Consider the following 15,003-nt stretch of genomic DNA (forward strand, 5'->3'; position numbering starts at 1 on the left):
AGCTACTCCATTATCTGGAATCACAGTGGTTTGTGTGAGAAACTTAGGTCGCAGCCTCACTGATCAATGCGAAGAATGTCACATATATACAACACACGCAGTTTTAAATGAACACCAGGGTAACAATTTGGTACTCAAATTAAGAAAAGCTAGAATTGTTGCCTATACAACCTTAATTAAGGCATCCTTTTGTGTACGCACCATGACATGATCATTAAAAACACGCTCACCTATTTTTCTCCTCTTCTTCACCCAATGCAAAGATGGACTATGCCCTGGAGATGAATCAAGGTTGTGTAATGAGGCAGAAGAAAGCCTGCCTCATTTGTTAGAACATGTGTGTTAAATGTTCAAGGCAGAGGGCTACCACAGGAGAAAAGAACTGTTGATATTTAAGGCAAACGAATGATGCCCGAAGAACCGGATTCCCCCTCCCCGCTTCTGTCAGAGGATGCTGCTGAATACAGAGCACAAATGCAGCTTCTGCAGATTGGCACTGACTACATGCTGCTTATTGGAACCACCATCACCAATGAGAAGATTCTCCCAATATTTTGAGAGTTCAGTATCATGGTAAAGACTGAAAAATGAAATACCTAAAGCAAAGATATATCAAACAAACTCCTGTGCTGTGCCTTAGCTTCTGCCTTTAAAATTGGGTAAGTGCACTATCTCACTCATACTGGTGCTGAAAGTTTAATTAATGAAATGTAGAGCATTACAGTACCATTGAGGAGGATCAAGAATCCCTAGAGAAAGTAATTATTTTCAGAATAGGGTTTAAATGGTGAGCATCAAGTAAACTGGCGGCCTTGGTCTGAACCACAGAAATTAAGTATTAAATAGTATCCTGTTCACTGAGCAACTCATGCACAAAATGAGGCAACAGTCACAGAGGAAAAATCGTACAGAATCATGTAACTGGAGACCGTGCCATAACATGCCGCACACACAGAAGCAGAGTACTACACAGGAAGCCTCAATTTTTTCCCTTCCTAACTGCTGAGTACTTAACTTTGCTGATTTTGTATTTTTAAATGCAGCTTTGTGTGCCCAACCCGTAGCTAGGGTTTCATTAGCACATCAGCAATGACCTGTACAGTTTAGGGAAAATACATGTTTTTGGGAAAAAAAAAAAATAACTGCACTGAACTTTAAGGGAGATCATACACTTACTGATTTAAGTCTATGCAATATGAATTATAAACGCATATTACATACATGCTTTTATGCCTACAGAGAGATTACACAGGTAGAAATGCACCACAACATTTCTAAGTGTACATTCTCAGAGTGATTTTTCAAGCGAGGATTTTTAGTGTTAGAACTTTACTGGGGGGGAAAAAATCTTTTCTCTCTCTCCCTCAACTAGGACTAAAACAGGTATCTTTTACTTCACTAGGCAAGAGCTTAATCTTTCTGGAAAAAAGACAGAATGCAGAACTCTATGTGTTTTCACTTTATCACATTTTTTCTGCTAAGAGCCTTGCTGGAATTGTCGGCGAGCGCCCCGCGAGCGCGCACAGAGCACGGCCCAGATCCTGCCCCGCGCTGCAGACCAAGTTCACGAGGGAAGGGGGAATAAGGGCTCTCTTCTTCCATCTGCCGCGAACGCAGCAACAAGGCAGGGTTCCAACCCAGCACGCAGGAGAGTGCCAGAAAAGGGACCTGCTACCGTGCTGGCTGCCACCCCGGGCCCGGGGGGAGGCCGGCCAGCTGCGGGGTGGAGCCGTGCCCCCAGCCAGCTCCGGCCTCGGCTCCTGTCGGCAGCTCGGCCGCCACAGCCATCGCTCGCGAGGCGAAATTGAGCCGTTCCTCACGTGCTGCAGGTGTTCCCCTTCAGCCGCCCCGGCCCCGCGCTGCGCCCTGCATGCAACGCGCGGCCGCCGCGCACCGGCCTGGCCCTGCAAAGCGCAGCGCCGACCCCGGCGTGCAGGCATCTCCTCTCTGGTTAGCCTCACTGGGGGATAGGAAGCGCTCAGGAAAGGAAAGCTCTTGTCTGAATACAGGGAGAGCAGATTTGTAACTAACTCGCCTCACGTCAGCTCTGTCAAGGTGGTACAACGTGGTGGACTGAGTGTGGCGGCCAAAGCGAGTAAATCAGTAAATCTAACCTTGAAGAACCAAAGGTCTGCGCAGAGCAAATCTCTGTGGGCAACAATAGTCAGCGGAATATGGAACCCAAGCATCCTGGATTACGTTCAGATCACAGTCTGAAGTGAGGAGGGTACATTTGGTCGGTAGTAGGGTATGGCCTCTCCTGAACCTAGTGGGAAGGATTCCACCTCAGTGTCAGGTACTCCCTGCAGAGCCAGGATGGAGCCGGGGAGCTCCAGGTGCTCCTCCTGCTCACCTAAGGCAAGAGGGACCCTGCCAGTGAACCCTGCAGTTTAACCCCAGCAGCCTGACTGCGCCTTGAAGCTGGGCAGGGAATTTGGAGATAACCAGTCCATCCCAGTGGCAGGAGTGTGGACAGGGGTAAATCCCTGTCAAAGGGAGCAACAAATAGCTGGGGGCAATACTTCCTTCAAAAGTCACTTTGAAACCACGAACCTTTGACTACAGGAGATTCAGGCGTGGTAGGAGTGACATACACTTGAGGACCAATTTCACTAAGATTCAGCACTGAAACTGGAAATGAGAAGTAAACGGAGATGGAGATTTAATTGCCATAATGCATTTTTTTTCCTCTATAGGAAAGAGCAATCTCATTCCCTGAAAAAATAACCTTAGGTTTAAATAACCTTAAGGATATGATATTTTTGACTTTTTTTTTCCGGACATACATTTTTGAGGGGGTTCTGATACGCAGACCATCTCCTCTGACTTTAATTCAAGCACACCACAGATCTTTGCTTTTTAAAGCTCAAGAACTTGTTTGGTTTGCTACAGCGCAATAAAACTTCAGGCAATAGAACCTATTATTTGGTCTTGTTAAAACAGTTCATAAACTATATTCAAATATTATGAACTGTGTTACCAACTGCTAAATAATCTTTTGACCCCTCTGAACATCCTCTGCAGAAGAATCTCAGCATCACTTTACAAGTATTGTTTATTCTCCAAATAAACCCACCCAGAGGAGAAAACATGCACATATATAAGACAAAAAGAAAAAAGAAAGAAAAATAATTTAAAAAGGATTTGTCCAGTAAGCAAGTCAGTGAAAGAGCTGATAATGAAGCCTTCATATCATAACTGCACTCTAGACTGAACTATGGGTTGAGCCTTTTTCCAGAGATGTCATATTACAAAGTTGTCCCACATGACAAAATGTTGAATAGCTAAAGTTTTGCTACTTTTTTCCCGTTTTTGCAGTAGTCACTAGTGAATTTGGACTTCACATACAGCTAATACACTGATTTAATCAAAGTGGAGGAATGCAATTCATTATACAGGTGTACATATAAAAACTACATTAGTGACGGGGCGAGGATTATTTTTGCCATTTAACCACAGTTCTGAAGTTATGCTGAGGACTACACTGGGTATCCTAAGTACATCATCACATCGCTTTTCATGCAATTCTTTGACCTGGAAGTAGTCATAGTTTTCCTCTGTAAAATGGTGTGCTAAAGCTAGTTGTAATACCTGGTATTTTTACTGCCTGGCTCCATTTTTCTGCTGTCATATGTCAAAATAAAGTTTGAAAAAATGTAAATGCTTCACTGAGCTACAAACAATGAAAAAAGGTGTTCTGCCTGCCATCAACCCCACTGTTAAAATATTAACACAATGTAAATATTGTAATATTGAGGAAGTACACTGTGTCAGTACTTCCTGGCATCGTACAAGAGCTTCACTGTTCACTTCAATCCCTGCTGTTAGTTTTAAACACACACAACTTAAACAAGGCATCTGAGCTTCTCCAGTCCTGGTGTGGGATTGCAGAGAGGCAAAAATCTTACTGAAGGTTCTCTCTAGACTAAAAAACAAAGTATTACAAAAAAATCCTCAAACCCAAACAATTATGTAGATGTCAGTACTTCTGAGGCAAAAATATTCCACAGGGTCTTTCAAAATTCTTGGTATACTGCTGCCAAACATGGAAAGATCTTTGAGTGTGCTCCGTCCTCCCCTTCCTCAGAGAAGAAAAACAAGCTGCGAATGCCCACCAATGCCAAAAGCCTGAAAGCCCACGTTATTCATCATGGCAAAAGTCCCATTCCCCAGATTTGCCAGAAAGCACATTACTTGCAATTGACTCTCTCTCGCTCTCAATTGACTGAATAATAAGCATGCATGTAATAAAGAGAATGAAGCAGCTACCTGCTACTAGTAACCCAAATGTTGCTATCATAGGTCATAGAATTGCTGCCTAGCTGCGATAATTAGGCATTCATGAGGGAAGCATCACAGAAAATAAAAGCAGTCCCATGAAAATAGTGAAGAAAAGAATGATCTCTACTGAAAGCAAAAAGTTCTGGTCATACTTGCAAAAAGTCAACAGATTTTCTAAAGAGAAAGGAGAAAACTCTAGAAGTGTAAAGCCAAAATTCACTCTGCTGGTCTTGGTTAATGTAAGATAAAATCCTGCTACTGACAAAGCCAAAGATCTCATTAGTTTCAATGGGAATAGCATAAAGCCTTGAAATCTGAAATTACCACTATTTATGCTTAGAGGATTCATTGTGTCACGCACTGTGACATGTCTAACAAAGACAGTCCTTGTCCCACAGACCTAGTGATCTGAATTCAAGACAGCATGAAGTACTGGGGAAAGAGAACTGAATGTGTGAAATGTCTAATATTTCAGAAATGTCTAATCCCAGGAAAACTAGATGGCCAGGATGACAAGAAATGAGTTCTATGTACCATGTTATGACAAAAGAAAGGAGCAAACACTGTTTCACACTACCACACAATCTATAAGGATTCCAAATCGCCACAGACTTCCTATGAATAATAGCCCTGTTCCATATTTAAATTACCTGCTGCTCCCAGAGCTTTCTCACCTTTCACACGTGCTCATATACACAAACGAGAGCTGAAACGAAAATGAACTGTACAATGCCTCCACATGCCAGTCGTAGCAATGGATAAACTCTACTCTTACACAAGGTAAGAAATTGTCCTGGGGGTTAACACATTTTTTTCCACTTAACTTTAACTCGCTCACAGAGCCTTATCTTGGAAGCCATCTTTCAGTCACGTACCCAGCTGAAGGCTTGCATCACCAGAATCGTACATGATCAAGACTACTAGAAATCCCTTTTTTCCTCCCTCAGTGTTTTCTTACATGCCAGTTTATCTACTAAGGGAAAGCACTATGAACACAACACTTAGTCAACCTCTTTATCTGTCATCTTACTTAAAACAGGAGAAATACTCTGGAGAACTCAGGCAGCATTCAGTATGTAAAGTGGGCAGGAGACAGCTACAAAAAAAAAAAAAATCTAAGAACTAGAAGTCATTCCAAAACCGAACGACATACTGTGAGGGGGTTGTTCATTGTTTGTTTTTTAAAGACAAACAGGGATTTTTTTTTTGTCCGTTTCATGAAATATTATAGCTAAGATCCTGCTCTGCTTCCATAAATGGCTGTTTTTCTTGCTCTCGGTGGGTGGTCTCAGAGTTTTTAGAGGGGAACGCCACAAGCTAAAAACATAGGATGCTACAGAGATAGCCCACCTGCAGCGGTGGTGGGTGTGAAGAGGGAGAGAAAAGGTGATTTCAAAGGCCAAAACAGACTGTGGTAGGGGAAACCAAAGGTCAGAAATGTATTTACAGCTCTAACAATGGGGGAGCCCTGCTGAAATGAGCAGCTAAGGAGGAGATACACATTAGGAAAACAAGGGAAGAAGAAAAGAGGCAAAAATATTAGCTTTCACTTTTACTGTTAGTACATTTTTTTAAAGGCTGTTATTAGATTAAAAACAAATCAATAAGAAACTCAGACGTAATATCTGACATTCTTTTGTGTTTCTTTTACATTTCTATTTTATGCCAGCTGATTTATTGAAACACATTTTCCTTTAAAAGTCACAGTATGAACAATATGTCAGCACCAACACTTGCCCATGTTTTGCCAGGTGTCTTACCTGTTTTCTACAAGGAAGTCTACCACATATTTCTTCAGACAGTAGAGATGGGCATCCATCAGCCCTGTCCTGATGTGCATTCTAGGGTGCCTGGAAAAGGAAAGAAAAGGGAAAGTTGTAATGGAATTTTGCATGACTATTTTTCAAAGTTTGACTTTGCAATTAAGTCAGTGGATGGTGAAAAGTTTAACCAAGACAGATCTATTCCTGTCCATCTTTCGCTGTATTAACAGAGAGGAGAATGACACAGGCTGCCATTATTAGACTGTGTCTATAAACTTACACCTGCTGGCTCCGGGTTGATTTGTTGCAAAAGAAAATACCTCCTCCCAGGAGTCATTACTCCTGCTACATCTTCTTATTTTTTTAAGTGGAAATTGCACATTGCTGGGCAGGAAGCCAAAGTAATGGGCCCAGAGTGCTAAAAGTTACAGCGGGTAATGTCAGGGTACAATAATTCAAAGCTTCTGGCTAAATGCCTGCCTTAATATGCAAGGCTGTGCACGTTCCACTAGCAAACACAACAACACTACTGTATTTTTTCCAACACTTCCTGGAGGGGGATAGGGATTGGAGATGGCATCTGCCCCCCGTTTGCCATAGTACGCATTGGAAACAGCCGTCAAAGCTCAGTTACAGAGTACCTGCCTCGTCAGCCCAGGACGACAGACAGGGTCAGCCAAATTCTCTCTCATCATTAGCCAAACAGCCTTCAAATAAGGCAGTCTTACCTATCAGGCCAGGGGCACATTAGTAGTTCAGTAACTCAGAAGCCTCTATTAGCTTCAAATCTCTGTTAAGAACAGAGCTCTAAAGCAGCAAGACTCATTTATTACTTCCTTTTGCGCATTCTCCTGGGATACAGTGGGATAGTCATATGCAGCCTATCCCAAAGAAGCCTCAGGTTTTATGCCAATGCTGCTTTCCCTTCCACACACCTGTAACCTCATTTTAGAGCGTTCGGGATGGCTGCACGCCCTCCATAATTCTTATGGCACAAAAGCCACAGAAGTATTTAGCTTAGAGATAAAAATAAAACAAGAAAAAAGACAAATTATGATGACACTGGGCTGTTTGAGATATCCGTAATTAGATTTGTGATCTCTAGGGAAGGTTATTTTGGAGGAGGGAAAAAAAAATCAATTGACACCAGAAATTGCCTGTATTTTTAGTTTTTCCTCCTTTGATGTCTCAATTTCATAATGGCATTTGAACCAAATATATAATCATAACATTCCATCCATTTTTTTTTTTCTCCAGGATATGATAGAGTCAGATGCTGGTGATCAAGATCCCTTTCATTGACTTTTACTTTCCTTATTTTGTAAGCTCAATAAAGGAATCACTAACAATGTCTGGAGATAATACGTATATTTAGTAAACTAACACTAGCATGCTGAAATATTTATCAACACCAAAGCTCCTGAGAATACCAGTTTTGAGTGTATTGCTCTTGATTACTGAACTGAACTTCCAAAGTATTTAAGGGGTAAAATTTTGTAATTTAAATGCCATCTCTCAAGCAGGTCGGTTCAAACAAGCAGGTTCAATTCAAACTTGGCATATTATTAAATACAGGGATGATCTCCTTAAGTCTCACTTGCAAAGAAACTTCTTATAATAACAGTATAACACTTGCAGCAAAGTACGTTGTACTCAAAAATGATATATACGCTTTTAGTAGATTACTTCATTAACTAAACATGAGCTCACCTAGCAATGCTCCAGTACTGATTATTATCAGTGACCCAGATGTTGCTGTGGAAGCCAGCCCAAATAGCAAGACTTCTTATGCAAAGAGGATAAGGACTCCACTAGTTATAATGAAGTCTTGCAATTGGAAGTCAGAAGACTGCCTCCTGCTCTGTATCCTCAGGATGGTTTCAATATTTTGTGTATTAGTAGGAGATGAAGAATTTTCATATTTTCTCCAAGAAAAACAGTGCTGCCTGCATTTAATTATTATATTCTGTATACTAAATAATATATAAATTTACTGTAATGGCTGGGAAAAAAAATGGGAAGAAATGAAGCAGCCAGGAACGTAGCAAAATTTAGTAATACAATGGAAGAAGGAAAGAGGCATAAAAATGAAACGGAAAAGGAATGATAGAAAGAAGGAGAGGGAAAGTGAGAAAAGAAAACAATTCTTAGCTTGAAGAAAGCCACCAGACTTCCTTCCCTACTCAGGACGTGTAACACCTCCCCTCTGCCACCCTTAAGCACCAGGCAAGGCGTGAAGGCTGCAAGGGCAGAGATGTAGAAAAGCAAAAAACAGGAACTCCCCCCGAGCTGCTGGTTCTGTTGCCAGTTGTCTGTGGGGTTGTCATATATCCAGTCTTTCCATCTGCAAGCTGGAATAACACTTGAGCTACAGAGCAGGGCCCTGAGGATTTGCTAGCTGAGGTTTGTACAATATTTGCATACAGATAAAGTTGCTTAGCTGCAGTAAAAACGTGTAACAAATTTACAGAGAATCGGTGAAAGTGGGTAGACAGTAGCTAAGTGTGATTCTACCTGCCGCTCTACCACAAAAAGTGCAGCCAGAGGTACTGGAACACCCCTCGGAGCCGGCTCGCAGCGTTGCATGTAGCCACCACAGCGGAACAACGCGCCGGACAGGAGGGAGGTCCCGCAATGAAAATCCACGGAAACACAGACCACCTAAGCCATTTGCAACCAAGCAGGCCCACGGATTAATATTCTAATCACAGCTTTAGAGGTCAAACAGGCAAGTTTGGGCACATGCGTAAACAAAGCTGTGATTTCTGTAAAGCAGACTCGAGGAGAGGATGGCCACCCTAAAGCAGGCTGATAAGAGCACTCTATCATAACCAGCCACTAAAGATGACACCAATTTTCACCGACTAGTTCTCAGGCCAATTTATCTTCTGGTAAAAGAATAGGAGGCAAATAATCTAACAGATAACAAACTCTATCACCATTTCAAATGAGCATCTGGTTGCTAATACTGAAAGCCACACTCTTCCCATGCCTCTGATCTCTCTCTCTCTCTCTATCAGCTAATCTTTGCAGCATATGAAAAATGAGCTGGTCACAAGCAACAGCTGATACAGAGAGAATCAAATAACCAACAGTGCATGTGCTGAGGGCTGATGCACCTAGACTTACCGGTCTGAGGAAGATAATCCAGAATGCTTTTAATTATATCATCAAAGCAATGTGAAGGTACAAGGAGGGGCCAGCTGCAGATGGTTAAGTGTTAATGAATGCTGGGGTGGGTAGTTTATCAAAAGAAAATGACAGGATATATATCTGAGAGGATCACTATAAAGATGAAAGTTGTAGCAGCCATTGTTGGAGCTCTTTAATGAGCTAAGAATGTCACATGTGAACCCCCTCTCCGAATCATACCAATTACTAAATGAACTTCAGTTCAATCTAGCAAATGTAATCAAGCACAAGTCATTTAAACACATGGTAAAACTCTGCCATTATAGTGGCTATTATTGTATGTGTGCTTACATGCCAGGCAAGGGGCTGCTCCCAGTTGCAAGCTGTGTGTGTTAAGTGACGGCAGATTTTAGCCTTAATGATGAGGCAGGGAGGGCTCCCTGGCAGGAAAATGACAAAGAGGAGGCACAGGGATCTGTTGGGAAGCCCGGAAAAGATCAGCAGTTAAAAGAGCAATTTCCAAGAATGTAATTTAATGTGTAAAACGAGCTTTTATTAGCACATAATTCCACAAAATCCTGGCGTGGGGTGAGGGTGCATGAAGGTCTGCAAGAGTCCTTAGAAAGGTTGGGGTATGTAATTCCTCGCACGCCATTGTGAAATAATAAGCAGTACTAACAGGATTGATGCATGCTTCATACACAGCATTACTCTCAAAGGGGAGCCCTGAGCCTTTCTCTCCCTGATAACCTTGCTCAGGATTTCCTCCCTAAGGGAAATTAACCACCGATAGAGCAAACTTCCCCCGTTCAAAAGCAAAAAGATGGACAATTGTTTCAGCTGTAAACTAATTAAGAGAGATTACCGCCAAGAGCTGGAGGTTCAAGCCGGCCCTGCACTCCCACTGACAACGTGATAATGCCAGGCGAGGGTCAAAATCATAAATCTGAAGGGAGCACACACAATGCTTAAAGCCAAAAAGCCTCTCTACTAAGCATGGGATATTGCCACATTAACCTCACCACCTCCCAAATAAACTAGCTGAGAAAGAGAAATCCCATGGTCTCTTTCCCTTTAACTTCATACAGCTGCTGACGGAAAATATGGAGGTCTATAAATGAGCTCAAAGAACCGAGGCTATCTGTCCCTCATCTGAGCACTGAAATGGTGAAAAAGCAATCATAACTACAATGATTAATCTGGTTTCTGTACTGATACGCAAACTATGTCCACCCTTGACTTGTGGAATATTAGTTCATCCTTCCCCCATTTTCATGCAGAGTAAGTATAAACTAAGCATTCCACTCTTATTCTCTAGTTCAATCACACATAGCTCATATAGATGTGCAGCCCAGCTGCTACATTCTCCATATGTACTCTTACACAAAGAAACATACCATCTAATCCAATGCATAGTACGAGCCTTGATTGTCTGCATTTTGGAGCTGCTTGCTCTCATGTTGATATAAAACCAGTTTACAGAGCAACACTAAAAGAAGTCTTATAGCAAAAGCTGCCAGACCACCTTTAATGTCTCAAGCATTCCTACTTTTAAAGAAAAAAAAATCTCTAAATCACATTGCTCATTTACGGGACAGCTCTTGGCTGTAAACTCACTAATAATGAAAGACCACTGTTATGTTGGCTCTTCAAAATCCCAGACATCTTATGACCTTAATTTCACACAGTGCTTTTGGCCCAAAAGATCCCAAAGCACTTAGCAAAATGAATGTCCCTACTGTGTCCAAGGGCCCCTTTGCCCACCAGTGAAATGCTGCCACCTCCGGGCTGCCGAGCAGCAGCCGTAGGCCGCGCACAGCACGACTGCGACCAGCCGGCCTGCACAGCTCTGCTCAGGCACCCGCTTTCGGGTAGACTTCAGGGAAAATGAATAAAGTGTCAGCAGTGGCAAAACCTGTTCTGTTAGCACTATGAGAAATAACACTTTGGTGGCCGAAGAGAGCTGCAGGAGAGACAAGGGGGGCAGCGTTGCAGAAACGCACGTGCCCGAGATGGATCTGAAGGCATCGGCTGCTACTGCTTGTGTTACAAAACGTGCCATGGGCCCCAAGGCCTTGGCCTCCGCTTCCAAGCTCGGCAGCACCCCTGGCTCCGCCTGTTTCTCCTCCGCAGTTTGTTACCATCTCAGATATGAAAGACACATATGATATGAAAGACATATGAAAGAAAGGTCCCTTGAGGACCTGGAGAGGGAGGACAGGCCACATCCACAGCGTAACTAACATCAGATGCTCCGTCAGCTTCCAGGAGATGTGTCCGATAGCGACCCAAGGAGAACTCCACATTGCATCCCTTGGGCTGCTGCTTCTAAAGAGACACTGAAGCACTTTTAAAATAAAATTAAAAAAAAACCAACACAACATATTATTTACCTGATGAGCTACACTCTTGAAAATCTTCTGAATAAAAGAAATGTCTAATTTAAAACCTTCACCACCTGCCTATTTTTTTTTTAGTATTATATATACATAATATACCCATGAGACATAGCAAAAATTACGAACCTGTTTCTGACAAAAATATGCTGAAAACTTTTTGGTAAAGGAACTTTCTTCATTGATAGGCAAAGATTAAATCACTTTAGGTTAAAGAGTATAGCACTCGGGACACAGGAGTAATACTGATTTTGGGTCAAAATCAGCTTATAATGAACCAGGATGAGCTCCTGTAGGAAGCAGTCACATCTTGACACCAACCTTATGATTGAACATAACCATCGCCCTGACTTCGAAGCTAAATGTCTAGGGGTTGGCTGTGCTCTCAGCTCATCCCAAAACCTTACAGAAATTGTTCTTCTTTGTTCCACTTCAGTTTCCACATTTATATATAAAAGAGAGAATAGTATTAAATTTAACACCCCAAGTTGCCATACAGAGAGAGACCAAACTGATGAGTACAGAGTTCAGCATGAACTGAATGCACTGCACAAGAGGGAGGGAATTGCAGGAGGGGCTTTATTAGTGGGTTTTACCCTTGAGCTCTGGCAGCTACTTGTTCTATCCACAGAGGAAAAGAATTAATCAAGCCTCACACGTAAAAGTTCTCTCCATGGTTTGCCAAAATATTTAAAGCAGTGTATACAAATGTAAGCTTTATTATTATATGCATTCAATGTAATCATCTTATGCTACAGTTAAGGCCAGGATGACAATAAAATAGTTTATTGTACACCATAACTGATTCAGTTCCAACAGAACAGGACACGGCTTAGTCACTTTGGTTCAGATCTGCTATTTGAGCTTATTTGTCTTATGCTGGGCTAAACTATGATTTAAGAGATTTAATCAAGCTTTGGGAAATGCTTTCTTTGTTAAACAAGGAGAAAGAGCTAAAAGTCTGCACCTGGTAAGCTTAATATTTTCCAAATTTCAGCTCATTTTGCTTCCTGCCTAATGGAAATTCACATTAGTAAATAACAGTTTCCTAAAATCACCGGGGCTGAAAGGATGACAAAACATAAGAACAACAAGTTTTAAGCAAACAGCTGAAGCTGGAGAATAGTACAGAGGCTACTGAAGAACAGCAGCTCCTGCTGATCCCTCCTACGCCAGCTCCCAGAGGGCTAAGCAGTAGACATATGATATATTTTCTTAAATCAAATAATTACAGTAAATGCATGGGAAACAGTGAAACTAAACACTGGGTCAGAGCTGTAGGTCACTAGCAATATATAGCTTAAACACAGCAAGGCTGCCACTATTTCTTATGTCACTGGCCTAGACTCAAAGACAAACAGCACAGAATGGGAACGGTGCAGCTCGTGGCCAGGGACTTGCTGAAGAAGCTCACAAGACGCTCTTGTGCCTCCCAGGCGACGTGGATTTCACTATTGTCTAGAATTCATAATCTGTCATCTTCAAAATTCAGAGATTTAAGGTCGTTGCTCACCCTCAGACTACTGAAACACACAAAATGAGCCACTCACCCCAGCTCCAACTACAGGCAAATACAGAAGAAGGAAAAGCCAAAAATAAGGTAAAAATAAGCATCTCCCTTCACAGTGCAGTGCCCAGAAGCAGCACAACCATAGCTGACATGTACACCTTTATTCTGCCACTGTGAAAAACCCTCCAGGTAGCTCAGGAAAGCCACCTTCTTTTGCACCATAGGTTCGTCAGAATTAAAAATCTCTCTTGCAACCTCTTCCTGTGTGCAGGCCATACCTCATCACTCACCCTCCTCTGGTAGGATCTTCAACTGAAGAACAAACAGGCTCCTCTGCCAGAAGATGCATCTCTCTGCCTCTTTGTTTACAGGATACATACATTCAAACCATCATGTTTGTAAGAATCATCTAGGATTCTCTTTTTAAAATAAAAGACAATGTGCGCAACTGCCACTGCATTATTATTTCTACCTCTTTCCATAGTTAAATTTAATGGAACCCAAGAATGATCCAACAGGAGACTGACAGCAAGCTATCAGGCTTAGAAGGAAAGACAGACAGAGAGAACAAGACAGACAGAGACAATAAAAGGGCGTATCTAATTTTTACATCTCAAATGCTATTCAGCAGTGCATGTCTTGTGTTAGACAGACAGCAATATCTGGCTCCCTGCAGCATTTAAAAGTCTAGAAAGCAAGATACATGACATTAGCTCTGAATCCAAAGGGGAAGAAAAAAGGAAAAAAAAAATCAAATGTTATGTTTTAAATTACTGAAAACTACCTAAATCCAGCCCGTGTAGGACGTTCTCTGCAGTAAATCTGGCAACACTCATTTCCTTCTTCTACAGTAAGTGAATTAACCTGAGCTCCTGCTCCTTGAGGTTCTGTAGCCTCCTAGACTGATGCTTTGACCTGTGTTTCCTTTTGATTTCCCCCTGGAACCTACTGCTTCTGCCTCGATTTTGATTCATGACAAGGTTTTCTAGTCATAGTTATTCACATTGCAACTTTAAGTGTGGACATTTTAGCATGTGGTCACACACTAAGTAATCATCTTGACAAGATCTTAACAGACAACTATAAATGTCAAGCAGTTAATGAAAACAGCTTCATTTCAGCCAGAAATTAAAAGAAAGCGGGTACAGATCTAGACTCTGCCACCAGTGCAGAAGGAGCCTGGCTGTGGTGCCCAGGATATAGACTGGTTCACGCATTGAAAAAATACATTTTAGGGGAAACTACGATAAGCTCTAAGCAGCTAGATGAGATGAATGCTGCTTCCCTACAGAAAAATAGAAGGATTTCCTGGCTTGGGCAAGCTGAAGCCATGACTCAGCCAATGTATTCAGACAAATCCACAGATAGATGCTAGTCTGGATTTAGGACAACATCAACACTGAGCCATAAGACTTCGGAGCACAGACAGTGACCAGGGTTAGGGAAAACTCCAGCAGCAAAACATAGCCCAATTCTGCAGTGAAAAAAAAAAAAAAGAAAAAGAAAAAAAAAAAAACCTCTGAGTGATCTGAACATCACTTAAAAATGGTAGGTTATTTGCATTCCTTTCTAGTTGTAGAGGAAATGATATTATTAAATACGTCAACTAGTATTTTGACAGTCAAATAAGAAATTAATTAAAACAAAACCTTGCAATTTGAAATTACAGTGTTCTTTTTGTAGTGTGACCAGAATTCAAAAAAAAAAAAAATCAGGCCGAAGCCAACTGCAGAGAACTCCCCTCCTTTCAACTCAAAAGAACTTTATGAGTAATGATTTTAACAGCTAAATGGTATTTTACAAAGCACCATCAGAAATACTGTGGGACAATAAGAATGAGCGTCAGAGAAGAAAAAGCACACCACCAGAAAACAAAATCAGCAACCCGCTCATGAAAATCTATTGTTATCACAAGAAGCAC

The 15,003-nt window shown here is 41.7% G+C and overlaps 1 protein-coding gene across 1 annotated transcript in view; it reads right to left on the reverse strand.

Moving 5' to 3' along the window:
- LOC148590450 (translation initiation factor eIF2B subunit gamma-like) overlaps positions 1-15,003 on the reverse strand; it is a 95,081-nt gene that overhangs the window by 39,842 nt on the left and 40,236 nt on the right. Inside the window, exon 6 of the mRNA XM_088539035.1 lies at positions 6,042-6,131. Coding sequence (XP_088395161.1) covers positions 6,042-6,131 — 90 coding nt within the window. The remainder of the gene's footprint in view (positions 1-6,041; positions 6,132-15,003) is intronic.

The sequence above is a fragment of the Tinamus guttatus genome, unplaced genomic scaffold (assembly GCF_059628265.1).
Source record: "Tinamus guttatus ecotype Peru unplaced genomic scaffold, ASM5962826v1 Tinamus_guttatus_pri_ptg001340l, whole genome shotgun sequence".
Lineage (NCBI taxonomy): Eukaryota > Metazoa > Chordata > Aves > Tinamiformes > Tinamidae > Tinamus > Tinamus guttatus.